Source organism: Aptenodytes patagonicus, chromosome 3 (assembly GCF_965638725.1).
Source record: "Aptenodytes patagonicus chromosome 3, bAptPat1.pri.cur, whole genome shotgun sequence".
NCBI lineage: Eukaryota > Metazoa > Chordata > Aves > Sphenisciformes > Spheniscidae > Aptenodytes > Aptenodytes patagonicus.
This window is the reverse complement of record NC_134951.1, coordinates 38,982,823-39,009,583: the sequence shown is the minus strand read 5'-3', so window position 1 is coordinate 39,009,583 and position 26,761 is coordinate 38,982,823. Positions and strand designations below refer to the sequence as shown.

Genomic DNA, 26,761 nt, shown 5'->3' with positions numbered 1-26,761 from the left:
TTTCACTTCTATAATGTACTGCTTTGCAATCAGAGGTGGCGAGGACTTTCTGCTGGATTTTGCTTCTCTTGTCAAAAGAATAAGCAGTTGGTTTTGGTAATCAGCATGCCTTCTTCAGTAAATCTGGTTTTATTAGTTTGTAGTATTGCCAAGGCCTGAAGCAACTACCTTGTGCTTTCCAGTGAAATTTTTTTCTTTACCTTCTGCAGGAGGGATTGTTCAGATCACTTGTGATTTTGGTAGCTTTTCATGAGGCTTACCTTAAAACATATTTTTTCTCTTCTGAACCAGGAGTCTTAGCATGCCTGAGTGTTTTTAAAAAATGCAAAACAAAACAGAAAAAATATGATCTTTGCCAGTCACTACTGGCATTGTATAGAACTAAATGCTGGACCCATAAACATGATTAAATTGCATATAAACACTTATGCTACGCTAAACATGTTAAATGATCCCCCGCTTCACTCTACAAAACACTTGTGCAGCATTTCTTTTCATCATGTTTTGCTAGTATGAAAATAGAAGATTGTGTATACTTGTAACTTCTACGCTGTCAGAGGTTTTTATTTGAAATAGTATGTATTTGCTTTTTTTATTGCATCTTTTTTTAGATTTGGATATAATTTTTTCAGTTTTGCTTTGGTGCATCATTTTTCATAATGTAGCTATTCTGTAGTTAGGTCATTAAATCAGAGCTACATGAGGAATTCTGATTGTCTATCTGTCAGAAAAATGTATACTTTTAATAATTTTTTATTTTGTTAATCCTCAGCTGAGACTTAAGAGGTGATATAGGGTGGGTTATGTATATCATAAAGGAATAATAAAAGCTGAAGCGTCACAGCTGAATTTTCCTGAGGAGCATCAGCTGTATATACTTAAAGCCATTTGTATAAATTACTGCAGGACATAACATGAGAGCAGGAAGCTTGGGCAAGCTGCTTTCTGCTGGGCATAGGGCAACATATCGAAGTGTGCATGTTTTCTGATTTTAATGTTAAAAAAAAAAAAAAAAAGAACGGGATGATACATTGGAAGAAAGATGTAAGGCTTTTTCTCCTGTTCCATATACATTGCTAGAAATGAAGTTTGGTTTTGTGTTGGTTTTTTTTTTTTTCCCCTCTCCTCCCCCCGCCTCCCCTTCTCTCCTTTCATATACAGGCGCCTTTCTTCATTAATGTGGGAAGTCCGGTACATAGAACATAATACTCGCACATTTAATGAACCCGGAAGTCCTATTGTCAAATCTGCCAAATTTGTCACAGATCTTCTGCTACACTTCATAAAGTGAGTTGCTTAGTAGGTCTGTTGTTATTCCTGTCTCTTACCAAGGTATTTAGCCTTTTCAAATCTGAATTTTAAAGTGAGAGAGTTCTGCAGCTTGAATAAGCCTGTTGTCTGCTGTTGGGGCAGAAAAGAATAAAGCTTATTTTGACAAAGAATACGTAAATTTGCGAAACAAGATGAAGTTCTATAGCACATTGATTGGCATGGCATTTTATTTCAAGAGACTTTCTGCTAAATGGTAAAAATGGGTCTGAGTATCTTCATGGAGTGATAGATATATTTATAGGTAAGTTAGGAGTTCTAATTTTGAGTTTGAATACTGCCTATGTTAACATAATTGTGGGCATTTAATTCTAAAGTCTTTACAATTTATAATGTGATTGAAAATTGTGTTTGATATGCAAAATAAAAATTGGAGGCTTTGTAGTCAACAGAAATAGTAGTTGTTTTCAGATGTTCTTTTTTATTATTGTCTATAGAAAAACTCAATGAGAAATGCTTCAGATTTCTCAGTCAGCTGACACACGTGCAGACCTAAAGTTCGTAAGAAGAGCTTACTGAGTGTGTCTGCTGCCTTGATTTGCTTGTACACAGTGAATGCTGCTGTTCCCACCTTGTAGAAACAGCAAGATACTTCCTTAGTTTAACAAAAATCATGACATTTTTAGTGATTTAGTTTCTCAGTCTTAAATTGAATCTTGTTCTTTTTTATTTCGTGTGTTCTTAAAAACATTAGAGTTGCATTATGTATTTGGAAGTCTAGGACTTTCACTCCATACATAAATCTTTGATATCTTCAGTTCCTGTGATTTCTGATATTGGCTGGAGAGTGAAAAGTACTTAACTGCTTCAGATGTTAAACGTTTTAGTGAAATACACCTTTAGGAACAGATATGTATCTAAAGGGCTTCTCTACTAGTTTTTTCTGATTAATTAAGCAGCTCAGAGTTTTTCAAAGTGTGTGTTTCTAATTGGCTTAGCTAAATGAGTGCAATGCATGGATATTCTTATTTAATAATGGCCTATAGCTTGTGTCTATTAATATACTTGTTTAAGTGAACTAACAGTGCATATAAAGCCCAGACTTTTTTTTAGGGTTCTAACTGTAGGGTAGAAGGCCTAGACCATGGAAGGCAAACCCCGTGGTTCTAACGAGAGTGAACTATCTAGATGTCTTTGAGAATCTAAGGCTTAGTCTCTAAGTTACCTAAGTCTTTTAAAAAGCAGCAAACGGGGAGGGGGGTGTTGCTTGATTTTTTTTCACCTTCTCCCCAGCTGTTCTAGTGATAATCGCAGTAGCCTGTATTACGGATTATGATTCCAGTGTAGAGTTGCTGAGTGTTCACTCCTTTTTTTCTGGTGGTTTGTATTGCTGCACAGTAGAACACCTTTGGGCTTTCTTTTTGTAGGAGTTTGCTCTGTTATACAAGAATTGAATATCAGTGTTTGTTTTGCTGATTTAATTATGCAGGTTTATATAATAACAGTGTCATTGTATATAACAGTCCTTATACAAGTAAACACTACATTTCAAATGTCTTAGATTGTGGGTGCTAATGTATTAAATTGCACTTTTGTACACTAAATCCACTGTAGTGTTTCTTACAAAGCTAGATGGGCCCCAAAGCCCTTATGTGGTATAGTATTAGATTTTTCTAATGCTAATAAATTCATGGTAAAGGATTATGATTTTTAATTTTAAAAGGTTGACACTGTTAAGTGGTCTGTATTTTACAGAGTGCAGATAATATTTTACAGCTTTTTGAGCAGAAGATTAGCTTTTGTTAATACTGCAGTCCTCTTAGTATTCATATAGCACTAAACACTTTATAGTTTTATTTGGGAATGGCTTCATAAACATTTTCCTTATCCTAGGCAAAATACAGTTGATTTCACAGGTGAAGATGGAAAATAAATGTTAGTGTGTATTTCTTTTTACACAGAGACCAGAGTTGCTATGACATAATTCCATTATACAATGCAATGAAGAAGAAAGTGTTGTCTGACTCGGATGAGGTAAGTGGTTGTGTCTTAGACGTTGGCATTGATAGACTGGAGAAACGGGCCCACTGCCTCTGTCCTACTGGATATGAAAGTACTGTTTTCAGTCACTGTAAGGGAGTGGGGTGTACTTTTCTGTCAATTAAACGTTTCTTTTTGTCAGATGGGAAGCTGGGTAAAAATCCAGCCTCCTCTCCTCCTTTAGTGCAGAGAGCTTTAACAGTTTACTGGAGAATTTAGATGCTTCTTAGACTTCTGAGAGGTTCTCAAAACTGATGGTCGCATGAAATGCTTCCCAGAGGGGCAGGGATAGAACTGTATAGACTCAGATTATAAGCGAAGTATAAAAGAACTCACCTACTCATATATGCTTGTATTTTTTTAACCTTTTTATGCGACTCATTATCTTGCTCAAAGGAAGAAGAGAAAGATACAAATGTGCCAGGAACTTCCACTAGAAAAAGAAAGGTAATTTCTTTTCTTTTTTTTCTTTTTTTTTTTTTTAAATGATTTATAGTGCTATAAATAATGAGAAATGCATTTGTAAACAAAAGAATGTAAAACTGAAAATGTTTTTATTATCGTGTAATGTCAGCTTTTGGAAAGTTTTGAACTTTAAGTGACGTTTTTCTACTGAGCTGTTCAGTGTAAAAGCATTTCTGTCTGTGCTGCTGCATGTTATGAATTCATTAATTAGAATTTATATCCTGCAGGGTACCTTTTCCATTAGATTTTGTAAAAACAGCTAGTTTATTTAATATATACCAGACAATATTGTCATTTCAGGATCATCAGCCAAAGCGGCGGCTACGTAATAGAGCTCAGTCATATGACATTCAATCATGGAAGAAGCAGTGCCAGGAGCTGCTGAATCTCATTTTTCAGTGCGAAGACTCTGAACCGTTTAGACAACCAGTGGATCTCCTTGAATATCCGGTGAGTATTTTAGAACAGGAAGGCTGGTTATAATCCAGTTGTTAGGTGGTGTGGGTTGGTTTGGGTTTTTTTTTTTTCAACTGTGAACATTTTTCCAGCTCTTTTAATTGAAACTTCAGGCAGTTCTATTGACAGAAATTTTTTCAGTGCTTGGTTTTCACCTGATAATAACGTTTATTGTCTTTATAAAGTAATTTCAAAAGAAATTGTACTTCTCTGCTCTCTTAAATACTTCAGTTACAAAATGTTTTATATTCAGAGATGCCTATGTTGTTAAGTAAATTACAGCTTTTGCAATTAAGATGTGTCTCCTTTTCTGAGTGAAAAATGGTCATATATGAAGTGCATACATTTGGTTGTTGCATGTGACAGATGTTATGGATCATTTTTTGTTTTCATTTCAGAAGTATAAAAACTAGAAGTAATTTTCATATCACAGTCATCTGGGCTTGGTGCAGAAAAAGTACCCACTGAAGAACTGTAGTGAGCCATTAACTGTAGTAACAATGACTATCCCAAATTTTGCTTTCTGCCTGGGTGATTACACTGGAGTTCAGATAGCCATGAGCAGCCATTTGTAACTACAGAATATTTGAACATGAAAGTCTTGTTGCCTTGGATCTCTTCTAGCCTTTTAGGCTCGTTTTACTTTAAGTAACAATGCAAAGGTTTTGCATGCTTTCCATCCAGCATATCTTAAGTTTTTCTTTAAAAGATCACTCTAAGGTGATTAACTTGGGGGAAATTAATCGTCCCAGTTAGAGAAAAGAAATGCTTCTCTTTCGGAAGTCACTAGTAGGTCTGTCTTGACACTTCTGCAGCCATTGGGTACCGTAATTTTTGAAGTAACCTAAACTTTTTGCCATGGCCAACTACAAGTGGTCCTTTGTGTTTGAGATTCTCAAATGAGCTGATGCAGAGCACCTTACTAGGCTTGGGCATGAAACACTCTGCCCCCTGGTGTCACAAACCTGTTTAACGTTCAGAGGCACTCATACAGGTTCTATTTGCCCTAGTGGATTAAGTTAACTTTTTGGTTAATTTTGGTATTTAAGCTTTTTGTCATATGGATATTCTTCTGTTTCTTCCATAGCCTAGAAAAGAAGTTCTGTTATTGGCTTGAACAGGGTCCTATTTAAGCCTGTGGAGTTTTCATTATTTTCATATTACTTTCCTAAATTGTCAGGTCTCCGTTTAGGAAACTGCTCAGGTTTCAGCAGGGATGTGCTAAACCTCTGATCAGGTTCAAATATTCAAACTTCATATTTTAAAGCTAATACGTAAAAACAGTATTAGGCTTAGTACCGAGTTTGAGCTGTCAAGCCACCCAGAAAGCTTGTGGTCACGCTTCCATATCACGGTTGTCTTCATGACAATGTGTCAGTAGTATAACCCTTAGGACACAAAATTTTGAGCTCTCTATTTCAGTAAATCTGTTTACAAAATGAATTAAATCTTGTATCATTTAACTTCTAACCTCAATCCTGTTGAGTATGTCTGTGAGGAGTTACATTGTGTATGAGTAGAAAGGCATAAAATGCCTTTAGCAGTCTTCCGTACCTATTTAAAGAGGATATTTGGTTTAAATAGGTTTATCAAAGGCATCCTAATGAAAATGATACATCAAGACTTGGGGGAAAAAAAAGTAATACATTGCTGTGCTATTTCTTAACAGGATTATAGAGATATTATTGACACTCCTATGGATTTTGCTACTGTTAGAGAAACACTGGAAGCTGGCAACTATGAGTCACCGATGGAGTTATGTAAAGATGTGAGACTTATTTTCAGCAATTCCAAGGCCTATACACCAAGTAAAAGATCAAGGGTAAGACTTTATTTTCTTTCTTTTTTGTTGTTTGAAAGAATACTTCTATCTGAAAAATACAGGACAGAAAAAAAGAGAGACAGTGAAATTGATTACTTTAAAAATAAGTTGAATTATTTCTGATCTTCAAACATGAACATTTCTGAGAAAGTATTATAGCTTTTTATTTTAAAGGAAAGGAATGTATGCTGTTTAAATGCCTAAAGTTCTGATGTTCTGCAAGTGTGTTTCAAAAGTAAATATTTGAAAGTGGTTCTAAAGGGAGAGACACATTGAAGGAAATATCTGTAGAAACATGATTGTGGGTACAATAGTGGAATTTAACTGATAATTTGGGGAAGAAACTATATTTTCAAAACACACACAAACAGACCCCCAAACTCCTCCACTTTGGAGGTTGCCCCAGACTGAAATACCCAGGTATAGAGAGTAGAGGATAAGGAAATTCTATGCAGTTCACCAGTACGCAGTGAGATTGTAATGAAGCACTTAGGATTTCTGGAAAACAGAACTGTTTACATAAAGCAATTCTTACTGAGCTGATACTGAAATGCCCTGACAGTGGTAGAGTTAATAATATTTTCTCTCAAATTGACTTGTAGGCGCCGTATCTGTTGGCAGTGAAAGTTACAGATGTATACTTATGCATGTGCAAGGCTTCTGTGTAGCTTTTCTTCTACTAATATGCATTAGGTGTTAGACTAGAATTATTAGTAGCTTTTATGTTTGGCTGTTCTAAATAGCAAATTAATCATCAGGACTTCATTGTCTTAAAACGCAGGGACAAATTCCTTAGTAGGTGACTAGCAAGGAGGAATGATCACTGATTGATCTCTCTTCAGTCAGTAATAGACAATCCCACTCCCTGTTCCCGCTGCCTAAGAATCAGTCTCTTGTCTTTTGGTTGCATCAAAGGTCAGGGTTTTTTGGGCAGGTCTGGATTCTTTTGTGGTTTTTCTTTCTTTTCTTGATCTCCTCAAACCAAGATAGGAGAATGCTTGACATTACCTTAGCTCCGTGTGGTTTCACAGATGCTTCTGACATTTTCGTATTTTTTCATGTTTCTTCCAAACAGACTGGTATAGTAGTACACTTGTACCTTTCTTTATTTTACTTAGAAGTAAAAGTGGAAGGTTCTGACGTCAAGCATTTTAATATTCCAGAACCTATGTAATTCCAGTGTGTGCAACACATAGTTGTTGAATGGTGATGTTTTTACTCTGACTTGTCCTTCAGTGATATTTTTAGCATCTTAACTTTGCATCACTGATGCTTATTTGAAGAGTAAACCTAAACCCGTCAGCTTTTTTTTTCCCTTGGCACACTAGACATTTTTATATAGTTTTTTACATATTTTCTTATTAAATTTCTTGGGATGTCCTATCCAGTAATGCATGCAGAATCTGTCACACTTACTGTTTAGTCTGGCACTCAGATAGTTTGTTTGGTGTGTCATTAGTAGGCAACTGTTTAATATTGTCTTTGTGTTTCATATTCTAAGAAGGTGCCGTGTCCCCTCTCAAAGTATCTAGACAGTTCACTTCTGTGTTTTTTGTTTCCAGAATTAATAGCAACTGTGCTCACATAATTAGTTGTGATCTAAACTGAGTTTGATTGGGTGTCTCTGTAAATCATCCAAGGCTGGGGGGGGGGGGGGGGGGGGAAGGAAGAAAAATGTGCACCTACATAATTCTAATACATTTATTGTACCTGTTGCAACCAACTCACTGGTAGTACCAATTCACCCATAAGAGGAATAGACTGATGTTCAAATATATAGGATATAAGGATGCAACTTAAATACAGAAGAAAACTAGGTTTCTTGACACTAGGTATGATACAGTAAAATCCCGTTAAGGATCTCTCTGTGGTTTCTGCTGAAGCTAGAAAGGGATGCGTTCTGGACAGGCAGTTGAAAAGGGATAGTTGGAAAGGTGGCTTTTCTAATTTTTCCTTTTGTGTGTGATCTTCAGTTGTAATACACTCTTCAAAGCCATGAAAATAGTTAAAGCAAACCTACACATGGATTTAGTGTAAATTGTTGAGACAGGCTGTAAATTTCCTTAAAACATTTCCATATTAATCAATTTGCTTTTCTAGCTATTGTTCAATGATAAATAAGTAAAATGATGCTTTGGAAAAGTATAAAACTTGCTTGTTTACTGTCTTTTCTTTTTTAGATCTACAGCATGAGTTTGCGCCTTTCTGCTTTCTTTGAAGAACACATAAGTTCTATTTTATCAGATTATAAATCTGCCCTACGCTTTCATAAAAGAAATACAATAAAGAAAAGAAGGAAAAAAAGAAGTAGAAGCAGCTCAGTTTCCAGTAGTGTTGCATCCAGGTACATTATTAATTCCTTTACAGTATTCATGAAATGCTGGGCAAGTTTGACATACCTAAACAGTAGAACTTAGTGTGGGTTTGTTTTGTTGGGTTTTTTCCCTTAATACTTCCTTTACTATTCCCTATATTGCAGAATGATAGCTTTGACATGCAAGTCCCTATGATGTGGAAGAGTTTTAAACTTTACTTAGAGCTATCCTAGTGGAAGTGCTTAAAATTGAAATAACCACTAAACATGTACAGTAAAACAGCATCGTTAGGATAGTGATGGCATCATGCTTTGTCATATAACTATAGCATTTCTTTTAAAGGTTCACTTTTCAGAGGCTCAGAACTACATGAATTTCCACAGTAAATGTCATATTTTTAACATACTTCATACAGAGATGATTGTTTTACTCCCACAATCTCAGATACTAGCATTTAATTTTATTTATTTCTGTAAAATAAAAAAGTGGTCATCCAGGATACAAATTGTTAACTCCTTTTGCAGCCCTGAAAGGAAGAGGAGATTAATAAAACCTCAGCTGAAGGCAGAAACTTCTGCCACCTCTTCATCTTCTGCACCTGCACGGTCAGCAGCACTGAGACATGCTCCAACTCAGATGAATGGAAAAGCAGCTGAAACCTCTTCCCTTGTGCGGACTAGAAGCAATAGGGGGATAACAGATGTGGCTGTTACAGAGCAACCATCTACTTCTTCAGGAGCAAAGCCTTTAACAATAAAGCCTTTAATTACAAAGCCTAATACTACTGCAGGGTCAGGAAAGTCAGGCAAGTTGTTTTTTTGATTGTGTTTTTTTATTAAGCTGTGAATGTTTTTAAACATAAAACTTGCTTTTTGGAAATCTAATGTATTTGTCTCAGTTAAGACTGGTTCTGTTTTCAAGTTGCTGGGCCTTTGAGGTTCTTCAGAGGAAAACTGAACAAGCTAGGCTATGTTGTTTTATCCAGGAAGCTTTCTCACTTCTAGATCATTGATTCAAATTGTTTGTTTGTAGTAGAACATGACTTCCTTTTTAGCCAGATAAGATTGAATGTGGTATAAACTACTTAACTTGAATATTTTTTTTTCTTTTTGTCCTTCTAGTACTGGAGAATTCAACCAAACATTCCAAGAACCAGAATACTGTATCAATCCCTAGTCAGTCTGATTACAGTCATAACACTAGGAATAATTCCACAAGAGAAAATCCGGAGAAAGAGAAGCAAATCAAGCGCAAAGTAAAATCTTCCACTGTTAATCAACAAGGTATGGAGTTTCTTTAGAACTCCACACAACACACACACCCCCTGTTATTGATGTAATGGCTGTAGTGTTGTACTTCAGTTGTGATAATTTGGGGATGGGGAAACTAATATGCATTATGATTTAGCATAATAGGGAAGTCTAATGGAACAACTCAGTCACAGTTAGCTTCCTTCTTGATAAATTAGCATGGTTTTGACTACCCTTAACACCATTTCTATGGTGTGATAACTGTGTTGTCTAGCCAATTTTGATATAACATGTCTGTACCTTCATTTAAATTATTATAAGGGTCATGTTATGAGTTCTCAGATTCCCAGGCAGACTTCTGCAGGGCCACACTTTAAACCCTGTGGGTTTTACCTAATAAAACTTAATGTGGGTTATATATGGGTCAGTAACGCTGAGTATGATGACACTCTCCACAACCACGAGCATAAAGATCAGGGCATCCCAGCTGCAACTTCGTTCTTTCATTTTTTGCCACAGCAAAATAGAACCTATGCAGTGTTTACTGCTTCCATTTAGTGTATTTGTATGGATTGATCGCACCTAGTTTCATGTAGTCTTCTGACTGAACTTGCTTGGTCTTTTGATGTCTGGATACCTTAACTCAAAGCTTCTGTGGAGACTGAAATAAGATCTCCTAGTCATAAAAGCTTCCCTGTTTATGAAGGAGCTTTGAACTGTTACGAAGCTGCTGTGAAGCAGCTAGACCCACTAAGCATCTTTTCTCTGAAGATGGAGAAACAGTAGGCTGCAAATAGGGCCCCACCTAATTAATCTGGTTACTCCTTGTAGTCCTCCTCTCCCTGAGGATTATCTGTTCTTTCTTACTCTTTGTGCTCCTGAAAAAGCAGCTTGTGGTCTGATAAGTTAAAGCATCTGTCCGTTCCTTGCAAGCTTTCTCACAAAGGCCTCAGCTGTTACCACATTGCATGGCTAAATATGCACCATTATACGACTGGATGTTTGGTCATGTCAGAGGTATCTGAATGTTGTTGATGTGATCCCTTCTCCCCTGCACATCCACTTATGACAGTGGAGGCCTGTGCTTTTAGTGCATGATGGGGCACATTTGAACGCAGCAGGAGCTATGCATGGATGTTCTATCAAAGGACTGGATGAACTATCATGCTGGCTATGAGTCTGTTCCTGGTCATGTTTTAGGCAAGGGCTGTGGTATCAGAACATCTCCCTAAGGGGTCCTGTGATATGCCCCACTGAGGAAGTTGAGTACCACTCACCTAAGGAAAAACTCATAGCCCGTAAAAGTCTCCAAGCAAATACCTTCTGCCGTGTGTCTGTTAATGTGAGAAATCTGTGCAAAGTGCATACTTTTTTTTTTGTTAGTCTCCCATGTTTCTGCCTTTTTCCTCGCTTATTGTTGAAATAACACTGGTCTAATGAACTGGTTATAAAGGATGCTACCTCAGGCTGAAAGAAACTTTTTCATTTCTCCAGAGATGACCTGCTGTGAAGTGTTCCAGATCCTTGCAGCAGTGCTTTCTTGAGCAACTTTTTGCTGTTGCAGATACCAAACAGGAGTTTTTGGCCACTGGTGGTGTATCAGCCAAGAAAAACACTTGAGCTTTTCCCTTTTTTCTTTTTTTCTTTCTTTTTTCTTCTTTTTTTTTCTTCAAGCTACCTTGAGCTAAACCAACTAGAAGTTAGTCCTCATTGCATACTGGCATGAAGCTCTTTGAGCTCTACTTTGGGTTTCTTAGATTTTGACAGATTGGCAATCACTGTGAATCCATTCAGATATTTTAGTAAGAGTTTTATTAAGGCAGTGTGAAAATGAATGTAAATGCAAATCTGTTACATGATAAGTACTCTGATTTCTTTACAGCAGATTGCAAGAATAATGCTTTGGCATCAGGAAGCATTCAGGTAAATGGACATGGAGGACAGCCTTCGAAACCTCCAGTTAAAAGAGGTCCTGGACGGAAACCGAAGGTGGAGACTAATAACAGTAGCTGTGAAGTGGTGCACAAGAAAAGAGGCAGAAAACCAAAAAAGCTACAAGTTGTTGAACAACAAAAGGTTGCAGAGCAGAATACAATCCAGACCACAAGGGATATACCAGAAGAAGCCTCTGCTTCTACTGCATGCAATTCTCTTTCTGAAAATAATATGAAGGAAGACTTGTTACAAAAAAAAGGCCGTGGGGGTAGAAAGCCAAAAAGGAAGATAAAGACCCATCAGCCAGGCTCGGACCTCTTAGTTCCTGCGAATGTTAAAATGCAAACAAGAAGCAGGAGGAAAAAGATAGATGAGCCTATGGAGGAGGGGTCTGAAGAGCTTAAAGATTCTGAACCTCACATGAGAACTAGAAACCAGGGTAGGAGGACAGCCTTTTACAACGAAGATGACTCTGAGGAAGAGCAAAGGCAGCTATTGTTTGAAGACACCTCCTTAACTTTTGGAACATCTAGCAGAGGCAGAGTCCGAAAGTTGACTGAAAAAGCAAAAGCTAATTTAATTGGTTGGTAATTTTTACCAAGGGTTTTACTTCAGAATGCTATGAAGCAGGTACAGTTAAGGAACAGCAGAACAGACTTCTGCTTCCCTGCTGCTATTATGGTTTAGAAGAATATGTTCTGATTTGGGGAGAAAAATTTAGCAAAAAATAAACTGAAAGAACATTCTTTGAAAGAAATATATATTTTAAACTTTTGCTATTTATTGCCCTCCAAACAGGTTATGCATTTCAACAGTCATTTTGTTCACAGTTGAGAATAATTGAAGCAATTTCTGACTGACGCACGGAGTTGAGGACTACTCTGCTCGAGTAGTGCGTAGTATCTCTACACAATTAAAAAAAGGTGATAGAACTTTTAATGCCACAAACTGAAAACAGAAGTCTATTTTTGACCAAGCAAGGTACACTTTGATTGTAAAGTCAAGTTGCCTAGGAAGGCAGATTTTGGCAAAAAGTGGCAGTAAATTCACTTACATTTCTATTAAATACAAAAATACCAAACTTTGCTAATCTGAAAATGCTTAATTTCAGTAGTGATGGAACGTTCAACTGCAAAAGAAGCCTAGCACAGGCTGTTGGTTTATCCAAGTTCTGCCAAACATAGCAAAAATGTAATCACAAGTATATATATATATCCACATTGGAAAAAGTTTGACTAATGTCTAATTTTTCAGACCTTGATTCTTGTATCAATCACTAAATCTCTGTTTATTGTGCCAAAGACTGAGAATCAGTGCAGTGGAAAGCCTTTCTTTCTTTTTGAGTGTCAGTACAGCATACCATTTGCAGTGATAAAAACTGTGTATTGTTTTAAATAGTAAGTTGTTAACATTGTTCTGAAATGTATCCTTTTTGGTACTTTTGGTAGAAAATAATGCACTGGTGGGGTCCTTTGACAGAGATGTTTTAGACAAAATGTATAATTGGTTAAAGGATTCAAGGAAATTACAGGACAGGTATGGAATTATGATGTTTACTTTCTGATCCAGATTGATTGTTGTTTCTACAACTTTAGACATGCTTAAGAGGCTAAAATGACCTACAAAGAAGAGTGTATGTGTATATATTAATATATACATAAACACATACATATAAAATATTACCCAGGTATAAATTTTTTTCAGGATTTTTTAGATAGCACTAGAATTGAAAATAAATTTTAAAATGTCATACTTTATAGTTTAATTTTAAGGGGAAGATCGGTTATTTTCAATTATTAAGGTTAAAAGGCCAAATCACTTTTTATGCAATCATGTTTTATACAGTGGTCTCATTGCACATTGTGTTTTTCTGCACTTTTTATGGTATATCACGCTGACATAAGTCAATATACACCCTGAAGAAAAATTCCATTTAATGATTGTGCCTTGTATTCTATTATTTCTTGCATCCTTAGTAAAATTAAGTTGTCTATTGTAAATGATAACTATATGACTTAGGGGAATGTATTGTTATATGTACTGCTCTGGAAAAGAAAAGCAGTTATTTATTTGTTTATGGTACATTTAGTTATTTTATACCTTTGCAAACAAACTTTAATACCATTTTCTATCACTTAAAAAAGTATTGTCCAGTTTTAAGGAAAAAAATACAGAAGTAGTTGTATTTTCTGAGATCTGGTATGGTACAAAAATGTAACCAAAATTTTCTGGTTATACATTATTTTGGAAGTTTGGGTAGTGTGAAAGATTCCCCCCCCCCCCCCCCCAGTGTGTGACCCTAACTTAGTTGAAGAAATAAACCTGAAATGAAACCTCAATTCTGTACACCCTTACTTTATAATAATTCTTTTTTTTTTTTTTTTTTTAAATAAACATCATCTGCAATATCTGGAAGGGAGGGCATACAGAATTAAGACCTTAAATTTGCACAGATTCTGTATACTTATTTGAGGCCTAATTCTTCACTCTTTATTTTCTGTTACAAAAAAAATCTTAAATGGTTGAACAAAGAACATTGGTATTTGGCACCAAGAGGAATAGAAATATGCTAGCAAGCAAGTTGGTATCCACCATACCTAGTTTTCTGTAGAACATTATGCATTTCGCTACAAAAAAATGACTAAAATATTTTCCAGACCCTCTTTGAATTGCTATGGATATGAATTTGGGGAGCAGGGATGAGTTTGCATTTCATTTGTTGGTATATTTATTTTTTTCTAACAAGTATTTATCATTCAATTAAAATAGAGTCACTAAACAGGTGGTAAGATAACAAGCTATGGTTGTACAGTTGCAATACAGCTTCACAACTCAAAGCTAATTGATTCTACTTGTTAATTTTGTCAAATCTCACTGATGAAGGCAATCACTTGAAAATGTGTAATTTCCTGATGTTATCTGCATTGTAATATATGAAATAGATTATATCTAAAATTCAACTTCTGTATTTACTCCATTTGTAATAATGTTTTATATGGCATGTTTATGTATATATTTATATATCGAAAATACCTTGTATGTAAGTTTCGGAGACTGAAGTAATATGCGTTCCCTTAACAGTAGGTAGAAAATTGTACATCTTAATTTTACGAGAATAGAAGGCCTTACCTGCAGAACATGGGTACTGCTTCCCACTCAGTAATATCGGTGACTTTAGCCAGTAATTTTTTAATTCATATTAGACACGTTAATGTTTTTCCTTTTAAAATAAATTGTGGATAATTTGGGTCAAATTTTTTTATAGAAGCAACACTAAAAAATTATTAGAAATTAATACCAGATTTATTTAAAAGTTATATTTTTATAATTTAATTTCACTAGGTTGCAAACTTTATTTATGAGACTTTAGTCACCATCAGACTGTGCATTTTGGTCGGGGAAAAATGTATTACTTGAGGTTGTTGTGACATACTGTATCAACACAGAAAAAGAGCTTTTGATTACAAAGTCTTAAGTTTTTAAATGTGAGCAATAAACTATTGGTCAGTGTTCTGAAATAATTTAAGAACTATAGTTATATGCATGTTTTATAATGCCATCTCAAGTACCTAACAACTGGTTCAGAAAATGGAGTATCAAAATCTCATGTGCCTGTTTCACATTTGCATTGTAAATAACATAGGTTCGTAGTCATACATGCGCAAACGATCTTACAGACCTGGCAGCAAGTAACGCAGTTTTATTCATTAAGTTCATTTATATTTGACATGGATATGAGGATACTGTTCTGGTATTTCTGCTCTATACTGGGAAACGTTAAAATTGGTATTTAATGCTGAATGGTATCTTAATAACAGTGTGTTCTCTAACTACTGATGAGGAAATAACTTCTGTTTCTGTGATACCAGTGTGCTCTAAATGTTCAACAGAAATCATTGTACCTGTGCCTACATACTTAACAACTCTTCAGCCATTTTTTTTTTTTTCTGTTGTTAGTGTGTTCTCTGGGAACTGAACTTAAATTTTACCACTAAGGTGTTCATTATTGTCAATACTGAACTAGAGCTCTTTGTCACTCGGCAATGACCAGTGATACAACTTTACAGAAAAACGTCTTCCTCCAGTGATTAGACTGCTGTGATATATATTTGCATATGTTTATTTGTACAGTGTCCGGTTTGTACATGTGATCAGTTTGTCGATAGACTTGTAAGATTGAGTTGGTTGAGTTAAATATTACTATGGCTTAATATTTGTAAAACTATTAATTGATAAAGGACCCTGATGCAGCACGTAGGATATATTAATATCTATAAAAAAATAAATTGTAGTGTAGAGACAACTTATTCACTGTATTGCTGTACAAATATTTTTCAAGTACCAATTCCGATTCTGTGCCAGAGGCCTTTGTCTTACCAAAAAAAGACTACATACAACACAAAAAATAGTCTGTCCATTCATTAACTTCAATCTTGCTACAGTTTTTACACTGCATTGTTAAATCTTTTGCTCACGTTTGTTGGATCAAGGACTACAAGTAAGTGCTTTAGCGTGTAATTTGAATTTAGGCACATGTTAAATGGTTGACTGGTTCTATAAAAGCAATAGGCTTAACTGGATGGGACCCTTTCACCCCATACTTCCATAGTGGATTGGAGGTTAGAGGTTTTTAAGCTCACTTCCATCAACATTCACATTTAATTTGAAGCATGCGAATCTTGCTGAGGTAGTTTTAACATAATGCTGGTCAATCAAGATACAGCCATACCACGATCATTACATTGTGTCCTGAGTCCTTACCTTACTCTAAAGTAGCGTATTTTGTCCACAGTAGTTTTTCAAAGGTTTTTCTTTTTGCCTTTTTTTAACACAGTTGAGCGTTTAACAAGAATTTAAATACAACTCTGCAACAGTGCTGTGATACAGAAGGTAGAGGGCTTTAAAACCTCACCTAGAAACAGCAAAAGCTCATTTTCTGTTTACTACCTAATGAAGACAAATTAACTGTGTAAAAATTACTATATATTTTCTTTTATCCCTGAAGTTCTTGTAACAGATTGGTTTCCAAGGGGACTTAGATATTCAACTGATAAAAGGGCTGTTAGTTTTCTGCTGTAAATTATTGTATATACATGCTTGTTCATATGCAGAGGAAAGTGTATTAAATTTCATGAGATTGGCCAAGGCTTGACAGTGTGTTTCCAATAACAAATCTGGTATTGACAGCTTAGTTTCCTGTTTTTGAATCAGGAATACAGGTTGTACACTTCCTGCTGTGTCTGCGGGAAATAACAGGTAGCTTTTAAACTAGAGCTAACCTCTAGGTGCCTCCTGCTTTTGTGCTAATTTTAATGTGGGAATCCGCCATGTTATTTTACTGTGTGTTAGAGGAGGAAACGCCAGGAAAGCTAGATTAAAAGACATCTTAAATCGCAGAAAAAGGCGATTAGCTTCCCCTCCCCCCCCAGCCCCTTTTCCCAAGGGTGTAACAGCCTCAAGGCACTCTAGAGAGAAACCTTTTATGCTGCAATAAAAGAAAGGTGAATAAATTTAGCTTTTTAGGGGGTAGGTAGTGAGACAAGTAGTCATTTGGATCCTTTTTAATGCAGATAAATACATCAGGAAATTCACTTCAAATAATGCAAACAATACATTTTAGGGAGGGAAGGTAGTGCTATACTATGAATTTCTACCCTGAAAGAACAAAGAATGAGGTCATACAAATTAGGAGTAGAAAGAAATACAAGTACCTATTGTGCACACATGCCTGTATGATGTACATGGACTATTTTGTGCTTACAGCTGCGTGTGTTGGTTTGCTAATACATTGAGACCGTACAGAAGTTACATTTTTGGACCATACTAAAGCTGCAGAAGTATGGCGGACAACTGGATAATGATCTTGCGTGAATTAAATTCTGTCATAATGTTTAAATAAGTATAGAATGGAGCTCAACTTCGAGGAAATGACCTAGAAAGGTTAATTTTGAAACTGACACATTTTCAGATTAAAAATTACACTTATTTTGTACAGAATTATGTAAAACAAATCTGTTGTACGTAATGAGTAACAGTTTTGAAAACTATAATTCTTTAGCTTTATCAAGGTTTTTTTCCTTCCAGAAATCTGGATTATCATGTTACAACCTGAAGTATCTCACCAGGATAACAGTGCCCTTTCTTTTTGTACATACGGATTGGAAATTTCTTTACTGTTATGTGGACACTTTCTATGTTAGTTTTGATGCATAATACTTTGAATCCTTTTATACAAACTAGAATGTATGTGTAAGAATTACTGTCACTGCAATGTAGTAACTACAAACTTATTTTTAAATAAATAGAAAACATGTTTTTCTAAGCTGTCCAACAGTGTTTGTTTCTATCTAGTGATTTACTGTGTTATGGGACAACTACTTACATGTTCTTCAAAACAGCCTAAAATCAGCTTGTTTTGATTCCTCATGGGATATGGTATAGTGGTATATGGTAGTATGGTATAGTGTGTCGTGGGAACAGACAAAATTATGACCAAAGCACTCTGATAAGAGATCAAAATTTGCTGTTTTGTAGGGTTTTTCACTAAAAAACGCAGTTCTGGAGGCAATATAAAGGCACTAGCATCTGGCACTGAAGATGCTATGTTGCCAGTCCTCTTAGCTCACTTTCACATGTGCAGCAGGGTACCCCTCATCCTCCGAAAAGCCATCCCTGTTCAGGTGGCAGCTCTTTGTACCAGAGCTACGTCCAATCTATGTGGAAATCTCCTCTTCCCAACAACTCTAGAAGAAGCTGAAAACAACTAGGGAGAGAGAAGTCCCCCGCCTCCCTGCATGTAGAGTACTGGTCTCCAGTCTAGTTGCCCTGAATGGGTGATGCACAGAAAAGTCAATACAGGATGTGTTTTCTCAATGCTATGGGGTTTGTTTGTTTATACCTACATGTTTCTGCTCAATAGATGTAAGACAAATGTTTGGTATTTCAAATACTGCACCATGTGGATTCTGTTTAATTTCACGTGTTACTTGCTTTTATCGGATGACCTTTTCCTCCTTATGTACCTTACCTGAAATCACAAGGAAGCAATAGAAGAAGCCCTTACTCACCTCGCAGATGCAGGTATGCGTGCTGCTGAGCAACAGGATCAGGGAATGGTCAGAGCAGAACGAACGGAGTTCCCTGTAGCTTTCCAGACATGTCCACCATGGAGTCTGTGGCAAAAGCAAGACTTGTTTTAGCATATGGGGAAAAACCTCTGGTGTCTGAAGCATCTGTGTGAGTTTTAGCAATTGGCATGTTCTGCTTGGAGATAAATAATTTTAGAATGCTGAAAATGCAACACACTTCCATGTTTCTGTTAAGTACTGGAGGTGGTAGTTCTATTGTATATGCATCTCCAGTATTACAGTATCATAATAGTAGTGGTGTGCTCTTCCAAAAACAAGCCACCCCAGGTCCAGGGTTTTAGTTTTAGGCCTGGCTTTAGTTTTGTTACTGTGAATAGTCTCAAGCAGTTCATGATTTTTTTGTTTGTTTGTTTCTTCTATGGGAGATTTTATAAGACGTCAACGGTCTTTTCTTTTTAAAACATCTCTTTCTGTGTAACTTTGTACAGAACTCTTAAAATACAATCATATCCCAGTTCTCTCCTCACTCGTGACAGGTGTCTTTTTGAAACCTACTGTGGTTATTGTATGTTGAGTAGGACTCAAGACTTCGCTTAGGAATAACAGATGCTGTGAAATGTTGGTATCTGACAGCTAGATGCAGACTGTGCCAGTACTAATGCTTCATTACCTTGTTAATACCGTTTACTCCTGTTAGATCATAATGCTCATTAAATGAAGGAAATGATGTATGATCGTTGAAGCTGACCGTTTTGTTTTCAAATTGAAAAGTTCTTGTGCCAAAACCCATGTCCTTTCCTGCTCTGGCAATCAACATGAACTTCACAAAAGAGTGTGTTTTGTCATTTTTCCCTGAAGACAAACGAGCAAAATGTAATGGCTTTAAAAGTTAAACAATGTTTCTATCTGAAGCACATGTGAAAATAAAGCAAGTGCCAGAAAACTAAAACCAGCAAGCAATGTAGAAGGTGACTGGAATTAAATAGCATGTAATTGAGTTATTGTACACAAAATTAGCATGCAAAATGTAATTTTTATGGGTTTTACTAATGTGGACAGGAAACTCAAAGCCCAAACTGTCAGGTTGTTTTTCTAGCTCAGAGAAATCTTGTGTGTTAGATATCTGCACAACAGGCTTAATTGACTCTTTTACAAGAGTGTAGTGAGGATTTATGAATCCTCTCTTGTACTTTGAAATCTGTGTGTATGCTGAAGGGAGAACAGGGTAGAGAATTCTGGAATGGTGCTTCTAATCTGGTCACAGCCATACAAATTTCCTTCATGTTTCCTTCTCTTGTCTCAGAAATGGGGAGGTTTTACTGAAACTTGGTCCTATCTGCCTCTCATTTTACTGTAGCTTGTAGGCATGTCAGTGGAAAAAAAACAAGAGGAAGAGGAAACAAGATCAGAGGCAGGTAATCAATTCATTCAGCATCAAATTTCTGCAGAGGCATATTCCTGAAGATACCGAGTTCAAACTAAATGTTCATATTCAAGGGCCAGACAGCCTCATCTGTTAATTTGTGCTTTCTCTCAGGTCTCTGAATTTGACTTTGAACAAGGATATTCAAAATCATGAAGACTGTAACTTGAAATGCAAAGCTAGTTAGAATATGACTAAAACACTAGGAAGAATTACTTTATTTACATTCTTCAGTAGAGAAATCTAGTGGGGTTATTTTTCTCATATCCAAGCACCCTAATTCAAAATTTGAATTCTCTTTATTAATAAAGGAGCATGGTGTAAGCTTCCATGAACTGCTAAGAAAGGGAATACAGCTGTCAAAAACTTCCTATTCACCAAGGTTTTATGCTGAGGACATTTACAGAACAGAATTACTTAAAACAGTCAAACTCTTTAGTTAGTGATCATGCCAGCATCTTTCAATACACTGCTTATTTTTACCCAACTAGAATCTCAACATGAAGAGCTGGGTGTATATGCACTCTGTACTTTTGTTGTCTTTCACCAACATCGGTTAATCCGAATACACAATGTACACAATACATTGGGAAGGATTTAAAATGTAGTACTTGAAACTTTTATTCTGTTTAATGGTTGTAAAAGGTTTGAGGTTGTAAGATGTGTGTTAATACTAAACTCTTCTGATAGAGTTATAAGGGAAATGAGAGGTTAAATTATTTAGGAAAATGATTAGAAAATTCATATAAGCCTTGTCTTAAGAAAGGCAGATCACCTGAAATTGTCTTATGGACAGGGTTTGGTTTTTTTTTTTTTTCTTACATGCTAATTTATCAAGTTGTAATTTTCTTCTGGCTTTAGAAATGTTCCAAGAAAATGCTTCAGTCTGTGTAGCATTGTCTCTAGCCTTTTTACAAAACTTACATTCCTATAAAACTACTTATGAGCTTTGGACCTTATTTTTGCACTTGTCTTGGTGCCCTTGACTTCTCGTTAAGCCTTCTCTCTCCTCCTGAGGGGATTTTTGGGTCAGGGAAGTCTCACGGCAGCAATGCAGTTTGCTGAGTGACAGTTCCCTTACCCAGGTTTCACAGACCTGTTGAGAATTCCAGTTTCCCTCTGTGCATGTGATTTGATTCTGGCGGGTTTATGGAGAACTTTGTCCACAAAAGAGGCTGTTTTGAATTTTTACAGGACAGAAAACAGTTTTCCTAGTTTTCTACAGCTTGGTAATCGCTGTTGTTTCATAGCTCTGTGAAAATATGCCTGCCTTATTAAGTAAGAGAAATTTGGTTCTTTTGTACATCTGGAAGTTCTTGCTTCTGCATGGAGAAAAAGAATGGTGGAAACCATGAGAATTTTATGCATGCAAGAAAATTTATGCAACTATTTAAGAAATAGTTTCCTAAACTTGGGATCTTCCCCCAACTCAGAGCACCCCAAATGGATGGTAGCTCTTGACATGTCATTCGCCCCCCAGCTGTTCGAAACATCCAAAAAACATCTGCTTTCTGAGCATTTGGTCTGAGGTTCCCTTTACACATAAGGACAACTTTTCTAATTTTTTCTTTTTCTCTGGTATTCTAATAGTTCAAAACCTTTAGTAACTAAAAGTCCTTTAAGGAATTTTACTTCCTTAAGGAGATCGCAGTACAGCAGTGTTGCAGCTGGTCCCATCCAAGTCCAGGACTCTGGGAGCCAAAATGTCAGTAGGCGATGGGGTGCAATCATTTTTATAATCGTTTCTTACATCCCTGACAGGGCCTGCTTTGGCAGAGAGTGGAGCTGCCCTCACTTTTTAGGGTCCTTACAGCCCCGCTTTTGTGGTCTTCTGTGGAAGACTGAGAGCTCAGTTTGAGTCTGCTCAAGCCAGAAGCAGCTCTGACCACTGATGCCTTCCTCTCCTTGCGGGGGGGGGTGGGGGGTGGGGGGGGGTGGGGTGTTGCGTGTGCCTCCATTTTGGGGGAGAGAAGAGTCCGTTTAACTACAAAATGTCTGGCACTGGTATGTGCTGTCATATGCAAATGTATCTGGTTAAACTTGCGTGAAATTCAGCTGCACAGAACTTCAAAGTTCTTCACAGACATAGTGATAGTGAAAACCCTGGGCTTGAAAAACTTCCGGCATTTATCTTTGGGAAGATCTAATACAGACATTACTGCGCAGGCTTCTCCACCTTGAATTTGTAAGAAAGAACATTCCCAGAGAAAATGAGACACATCTAATATTTAACCACTGCAGCCCTCAGAGGTGTTTGTCTGAGTAACCAGTTAGTGACAGGCAGAGCTGGTGCTCAAAACTTCCCTTAAGCATTTTGTGTTGGCTTTTCCGGGATGAAACAGAAGTGGTTCAGGAAGAGGTCTCTCCTCTCCCAAATGGCTGCACTAATCGCAGGGTTGCCTCTTTGCCTGTGCTTGCTCTGCCTGGGGCTCTTGCATGCCTGGCTGCACGGTGGCCCAGCTGCGGTACGAAAGTTGGGGAGCACTCCTGCTGCGGTAACAGCTGCCTGGTAAGAAGGGAAACCACTGTGATCCTGTGCAGAATCCCAGTGCAATCAGACCATGAAGACCGTTTTAGTCAGACCAGTACCAAGGCCTCCTGCTTCTCCAGTGAATGAGGAGGAGCTTGGCCTCTTCTCTGCCCACCTCTGAGTCACAACAGAGCACGCAGGGTTGGTTTCTGTCTGGCTCTTGCACCACAAACCTCTGCTCAAGCACTTGGGGAGCAACCTGCTTCAGAACAGAAGCATCTTGCAGTTTGATTTACTTCATATTTCTGGAAGGTGTCTTAATGTTTGGGAGTAAGTTGCTTGAGTCACACTTTGAGACCTTCAGCCTCCCTGAGGTGGGATCAGGTATTTATGTGGCTCCTGAGGTTTTGCCCAAGGGAGTGGTTAGGTCCCTCTATTTACTGCAGCCTGGGCTGGCGAGATGCAAACACAGCCACGATGGCCCCAAAGAATCTGTTCTCCTTGGGGTGGGCTGTGTGGGGCAAATAGGAAGTTGCTGCAGACCACAAGGCATCTAGAAAGGTTCCTTGCTTTGCATACCTTAGGCCAACAGAGATCCAGCTCCCATCTGAAAGCTCTCTGGTGCTGGGGCTCATTTTTCTAAGTGGTCACAATTCCTCATACCCACTTGGGTGCCACAGAAATCCAGGTGTCTCATTGTGGCTTAAAGTTATATCAGAGTTTTAAATCTGAGCTAACAATTTTTGAGATGCAAACCGTAGAAGCGAGGAAGACACAGGATGCAGGAGTATTTTTATTGTAAGGTTGATAGATGACCACATGGTGACCAAATTACAGCACTGACTGCATCTCAGAACGGTCGCAAGTCACTTCAGTAGGCAAGCACTTCAGAGAGCCCCTATCTGCTACCAGGACAAAAAAGCGAAAGTGACAGATGTAGGGACGGGGCTGGCCAAAGAAAAGATGAAGAGTGAGCACATCAGGCTTGCACCTCATGTTACTGCAATGACAGTCTAGTACACTGCCAACATTCTGGGATGCAGCTGAGGTCTGGGTTTTTTTGCCAGGCCCACTAGCAATTACATTACCCAGACATTCTGGCACATGTAATTTCCATTCTACTAATGCAAGAGCACCCTTAAGCCTCTGCTCCTTTATCACCTGGCTTGTATCTTGCTATGGGTGCAAATTATATGAAGTAATGCTGAAAGGAGGCACTCGAGGTGAGACAGCAGCCAAGCCTTATGGCTCGTCTCCTATTGCAGCCACAGCTCTGTCCATCCGTTCCAACTGAGCTTCTCTATGTGCTGCAGCTGGAGTGTTTGCAGACAACTGTTCTTCTACTGGGGCTAAGCCTGTGTGGAGTATGTACTTCAAATATCTCTTCGTGCTTTTGGAACTTGATCTTCCATCAGAAAAGCTTTAGCTCTGTATTAATGAAAATTGTTTTGCTGCTCAACCGTTATCATGCTTAAATCTATAAAATTTGGCCAGTAATTACAACTGTGAACTGCAGTCAGCAGAGAAGCGAGACTGGAGGGATGGTAAATGCAATACTGGCTTGGCTGCTGGTGCCTCTAAAATGATGTGGCTGGAATTGCTGTCACTGAGACACAAGTTTGGGTTTGGTGGTTTGTTTTTTTTTTTCTTTACTTGATTGACTTCTATTATAGCAAATTATTCTCATTTTGTTTTCCTCAATCTTTCTACTTTCTGTGCACAAGAACCCTGCAAAACAGCATCTGATCTTTACGACAGTGCCGGATACGTTCTGTTGCCATGCTGGGGGAAAAAAAAGGAAGAAAATTTTTTCTAATTTTTGAAAAAGTACATATTTAGTCCAGGACAATAAAAAGGTTGACTTTAGCATTCTTAACTTGAAATCATACCTTTGCCAAGAACAGATAAAGACTTGATGCTGAGAGAGAAAAAAACTAGTTCAGCACTTCTTCACCACTGTATGTATCGTTCACTAAAAAGCATATGGATTTAGATTGCTTTCCAACCACCTCACACCCCACTGATGCTGTCAAGTCACAGCTGTTTTTTTCACCAGAAGCCAATAAGACTTCAGCCCATTACATGAGGTGATGTGCCTGTTCCTTAAAGGAAAAAGTATATAAGCATATATACAGTGTAATAAAGTTATAGTGGAAGCCTTGCTCCTTCCCTGCTGGACAAACCCTCATTGCCCAGAAGATGACTACAGAGAACTCCAACGTGAGCCAGAGACATGCAAAAGGATTGTAAACGCTCCTTTTTGAGAAACTTCCTCACCAGCTCACTGTCTTTTCATGTCATGAATGTTTAGAGAGACTTTCCCACTGCACAGATAACCTTTCTACCGCTAGGTAGGAATATGCTGTCTTGCAGGAAATTGTCTCTATTCAAGTAATAGCAAGAGTATCACCTCAACCTCTCTATCACTTCTTCCTCAAGGAGTTGTTACCTTCAGATCTCACTAGCCCATTTAAATGCCAGAAACATGATTCACAGCAGTCTGAGCACCAAGCATCCACTTGGAGAAAGGCTTTCCAGACACCAAGTGTGCTTCTCTGTCCCTGTTTCTCTTCCTTCCTATGATTCAAATTTGTTTTGCCTTTTGATGCTGACTGGGCTGGAAGGACAGTGGGGCTCCTAGAAGAAATAAATTCTTTCAGTTTTTCCTATTTAGGTCCTAAACTCACTCTTCTGTTACTGCAATGGCAATGTAGGAGATAAACAGGCGTCTTCTCTTGTGGTGATGTGGCCATAGTTGGTGACACCTTTGCGATAAGCTATTCCTAAATACCTTCAGAAAACTTAACCTGTTACGTTCCCCCTATAATGAAATTTTAATTGGGTTGAAGAGTAATGCTTCAATTATCTAACTGAAGCTATTTCCACTGTATTTTATCTACAGAGAAACAACTTGATTGGTTATGTTTTAAAAGCATATTTTTCTTAGGTTAAATTTGTATTTCTAATCCAGGTCAGTAGTTATGTGAGTTTTTAACTGGGCATATTTGCCATGTTGCACAGGTTTCAATCCACCAACAAACAAAACCCTAAGGCTGGCTACTTAGTTCCCACATGATGTATTTTCCACCAATGCTGCCTTGAAATCACAATTGTAATTTTTGCCAACCCCTCATCATCTTTGTGCAACCTTACAACTGACAAACGCAGGCAGTCCCCTAAGCAAGGCGGGTCTCTGGGGAGACCCTGAGATGGCGGGAGAAAGGAAGAACACCAAGTGGCAACACAAGCAATGGAGAAGGGAAAGCAGCAGTGCCAAATCCTGATGCTTTTTTTTTCCTTAGCTTCCTGCCTAGCCAAGGCACAGGAATTCAAAGCACTTCATACACTAGAATAATGGATTATCCTTGTTTGACCGCATGCCCCAGGATGCTGCATGTAAGCCTCCTGACATTATGCTTGCTTTTCTTAATTATTTCTTATGGGCCCCGGGCTCAAAACGACTGCCCAAGTGTCCTGGTTTCGGCTGGGATAGAGTTAATTTTCTTCCTAGTAGCTGGTACAGTGCTGTGGTTTGGATTTAGGATGAGAATAATGTTGATGATAACACACCGATGTTTTAGTTGTGGCTAAGTAGTGCTTACACTAGTCAAGGACTTTTCAGCTTCTCATGCCCTGCCAGCGAGAAGCTGGGAGGGGGCACAGCCAGGACAGCTGACCCAAACTGGCCAAAAGGGTATTCCACACCATATGACATCATGCTCAGTACATAAACTGGGGGAAGGCTGGCCGGGGGGTGGCGATTGCTGCTCGGGGACTGGCTGGGCATCAGCTGGTGGGTGGTGAGCAGTTGCATAATTTTTTTTCTTCTTTCCCTGGGTTTTTTGGTTTTTTTCCTCTCTCTCTGTTTTACTTTCCATTACAATTTTTTTTTTTTTTTATTAAACTGTTCTTATCTCAACCCACGAGTTTTCTTACTTGTGCTCTTCCGATTCTCTCCCCCATCCCACTGGGGTGGGGAGGGTGAGCGAGTGGCTGCGTGGTGCTCAGTTGCTGACTGGGGTTAAACCACGGCACCAAGACAACTCAGTTCAGCCCAAACAACAAGTCAAACTGTTCCAGCCAACAATGCGCTCTACTTAAAAGCTAACACCATCCTCTGGTCTGTCAAACACAGTGTAGGAGATGCTACACAATTTTCCCCATCTATAGAATCACAATGGTTTGGGCTGGAAGGGACCTCTAAAGGTCATCTAGTCCAACCCCCCTG

General features: G+C 37.8%; 1 protein-coding gene across 3 annotated transcripts in view; it reads left to right on the top strand.

The window, feature by feature from the left end:
• PHIP (PHIP subunit of CUL4-Ring ligase complex) overlaps positions 1-17,874 on the top strand; it is a 121,452-nt gene extending 103,578 nt beyond the window's left edge. For 2 of the 3 annotated variants that reach the window (XM_076333122.1, XM_076333120.1), the window contains 9 exons: positions 1,162-1,287; positions 3,231-3,303; positions 3,706-3,756; positions 4,075-4,224; positions 5,900-6,052; positions 8,233-8,396; positions 8,892-9,172; positions 9,489-9,650; positions 11,500-17,874. In XM_076333122.1, the coding sequence (XP_076189237.1) occupies positions 1,162-1,287; positions 3,231-3,303; positions 3,706-3,756; positions 4,075-4,224; positions 5,900-6,052; positions 8,233-8,396; positions 8,892-9,172; positions 9,489-9,650; positions 11,500-12,143 (1,804 nt within the window). In that variant the 3' untranslated portion in view covers positions 12,144-17,874. The remainder of the gene's footprint in view (positions 1-1,161; positions 1,288-3,230; positions 3,304-3,705; positions 3,757-4,074; positions 4,225-5,899; positions 6,053-8,232; positions 8,397-8,891; positions 9,173-9,488; positions 9,651-11,499) is intronic. The other variant, XM_076333121.1, reaches the window with a different exon arrangement.
• Positions 17,875-26,761: the final 8,887 nt, after the last annotated feature.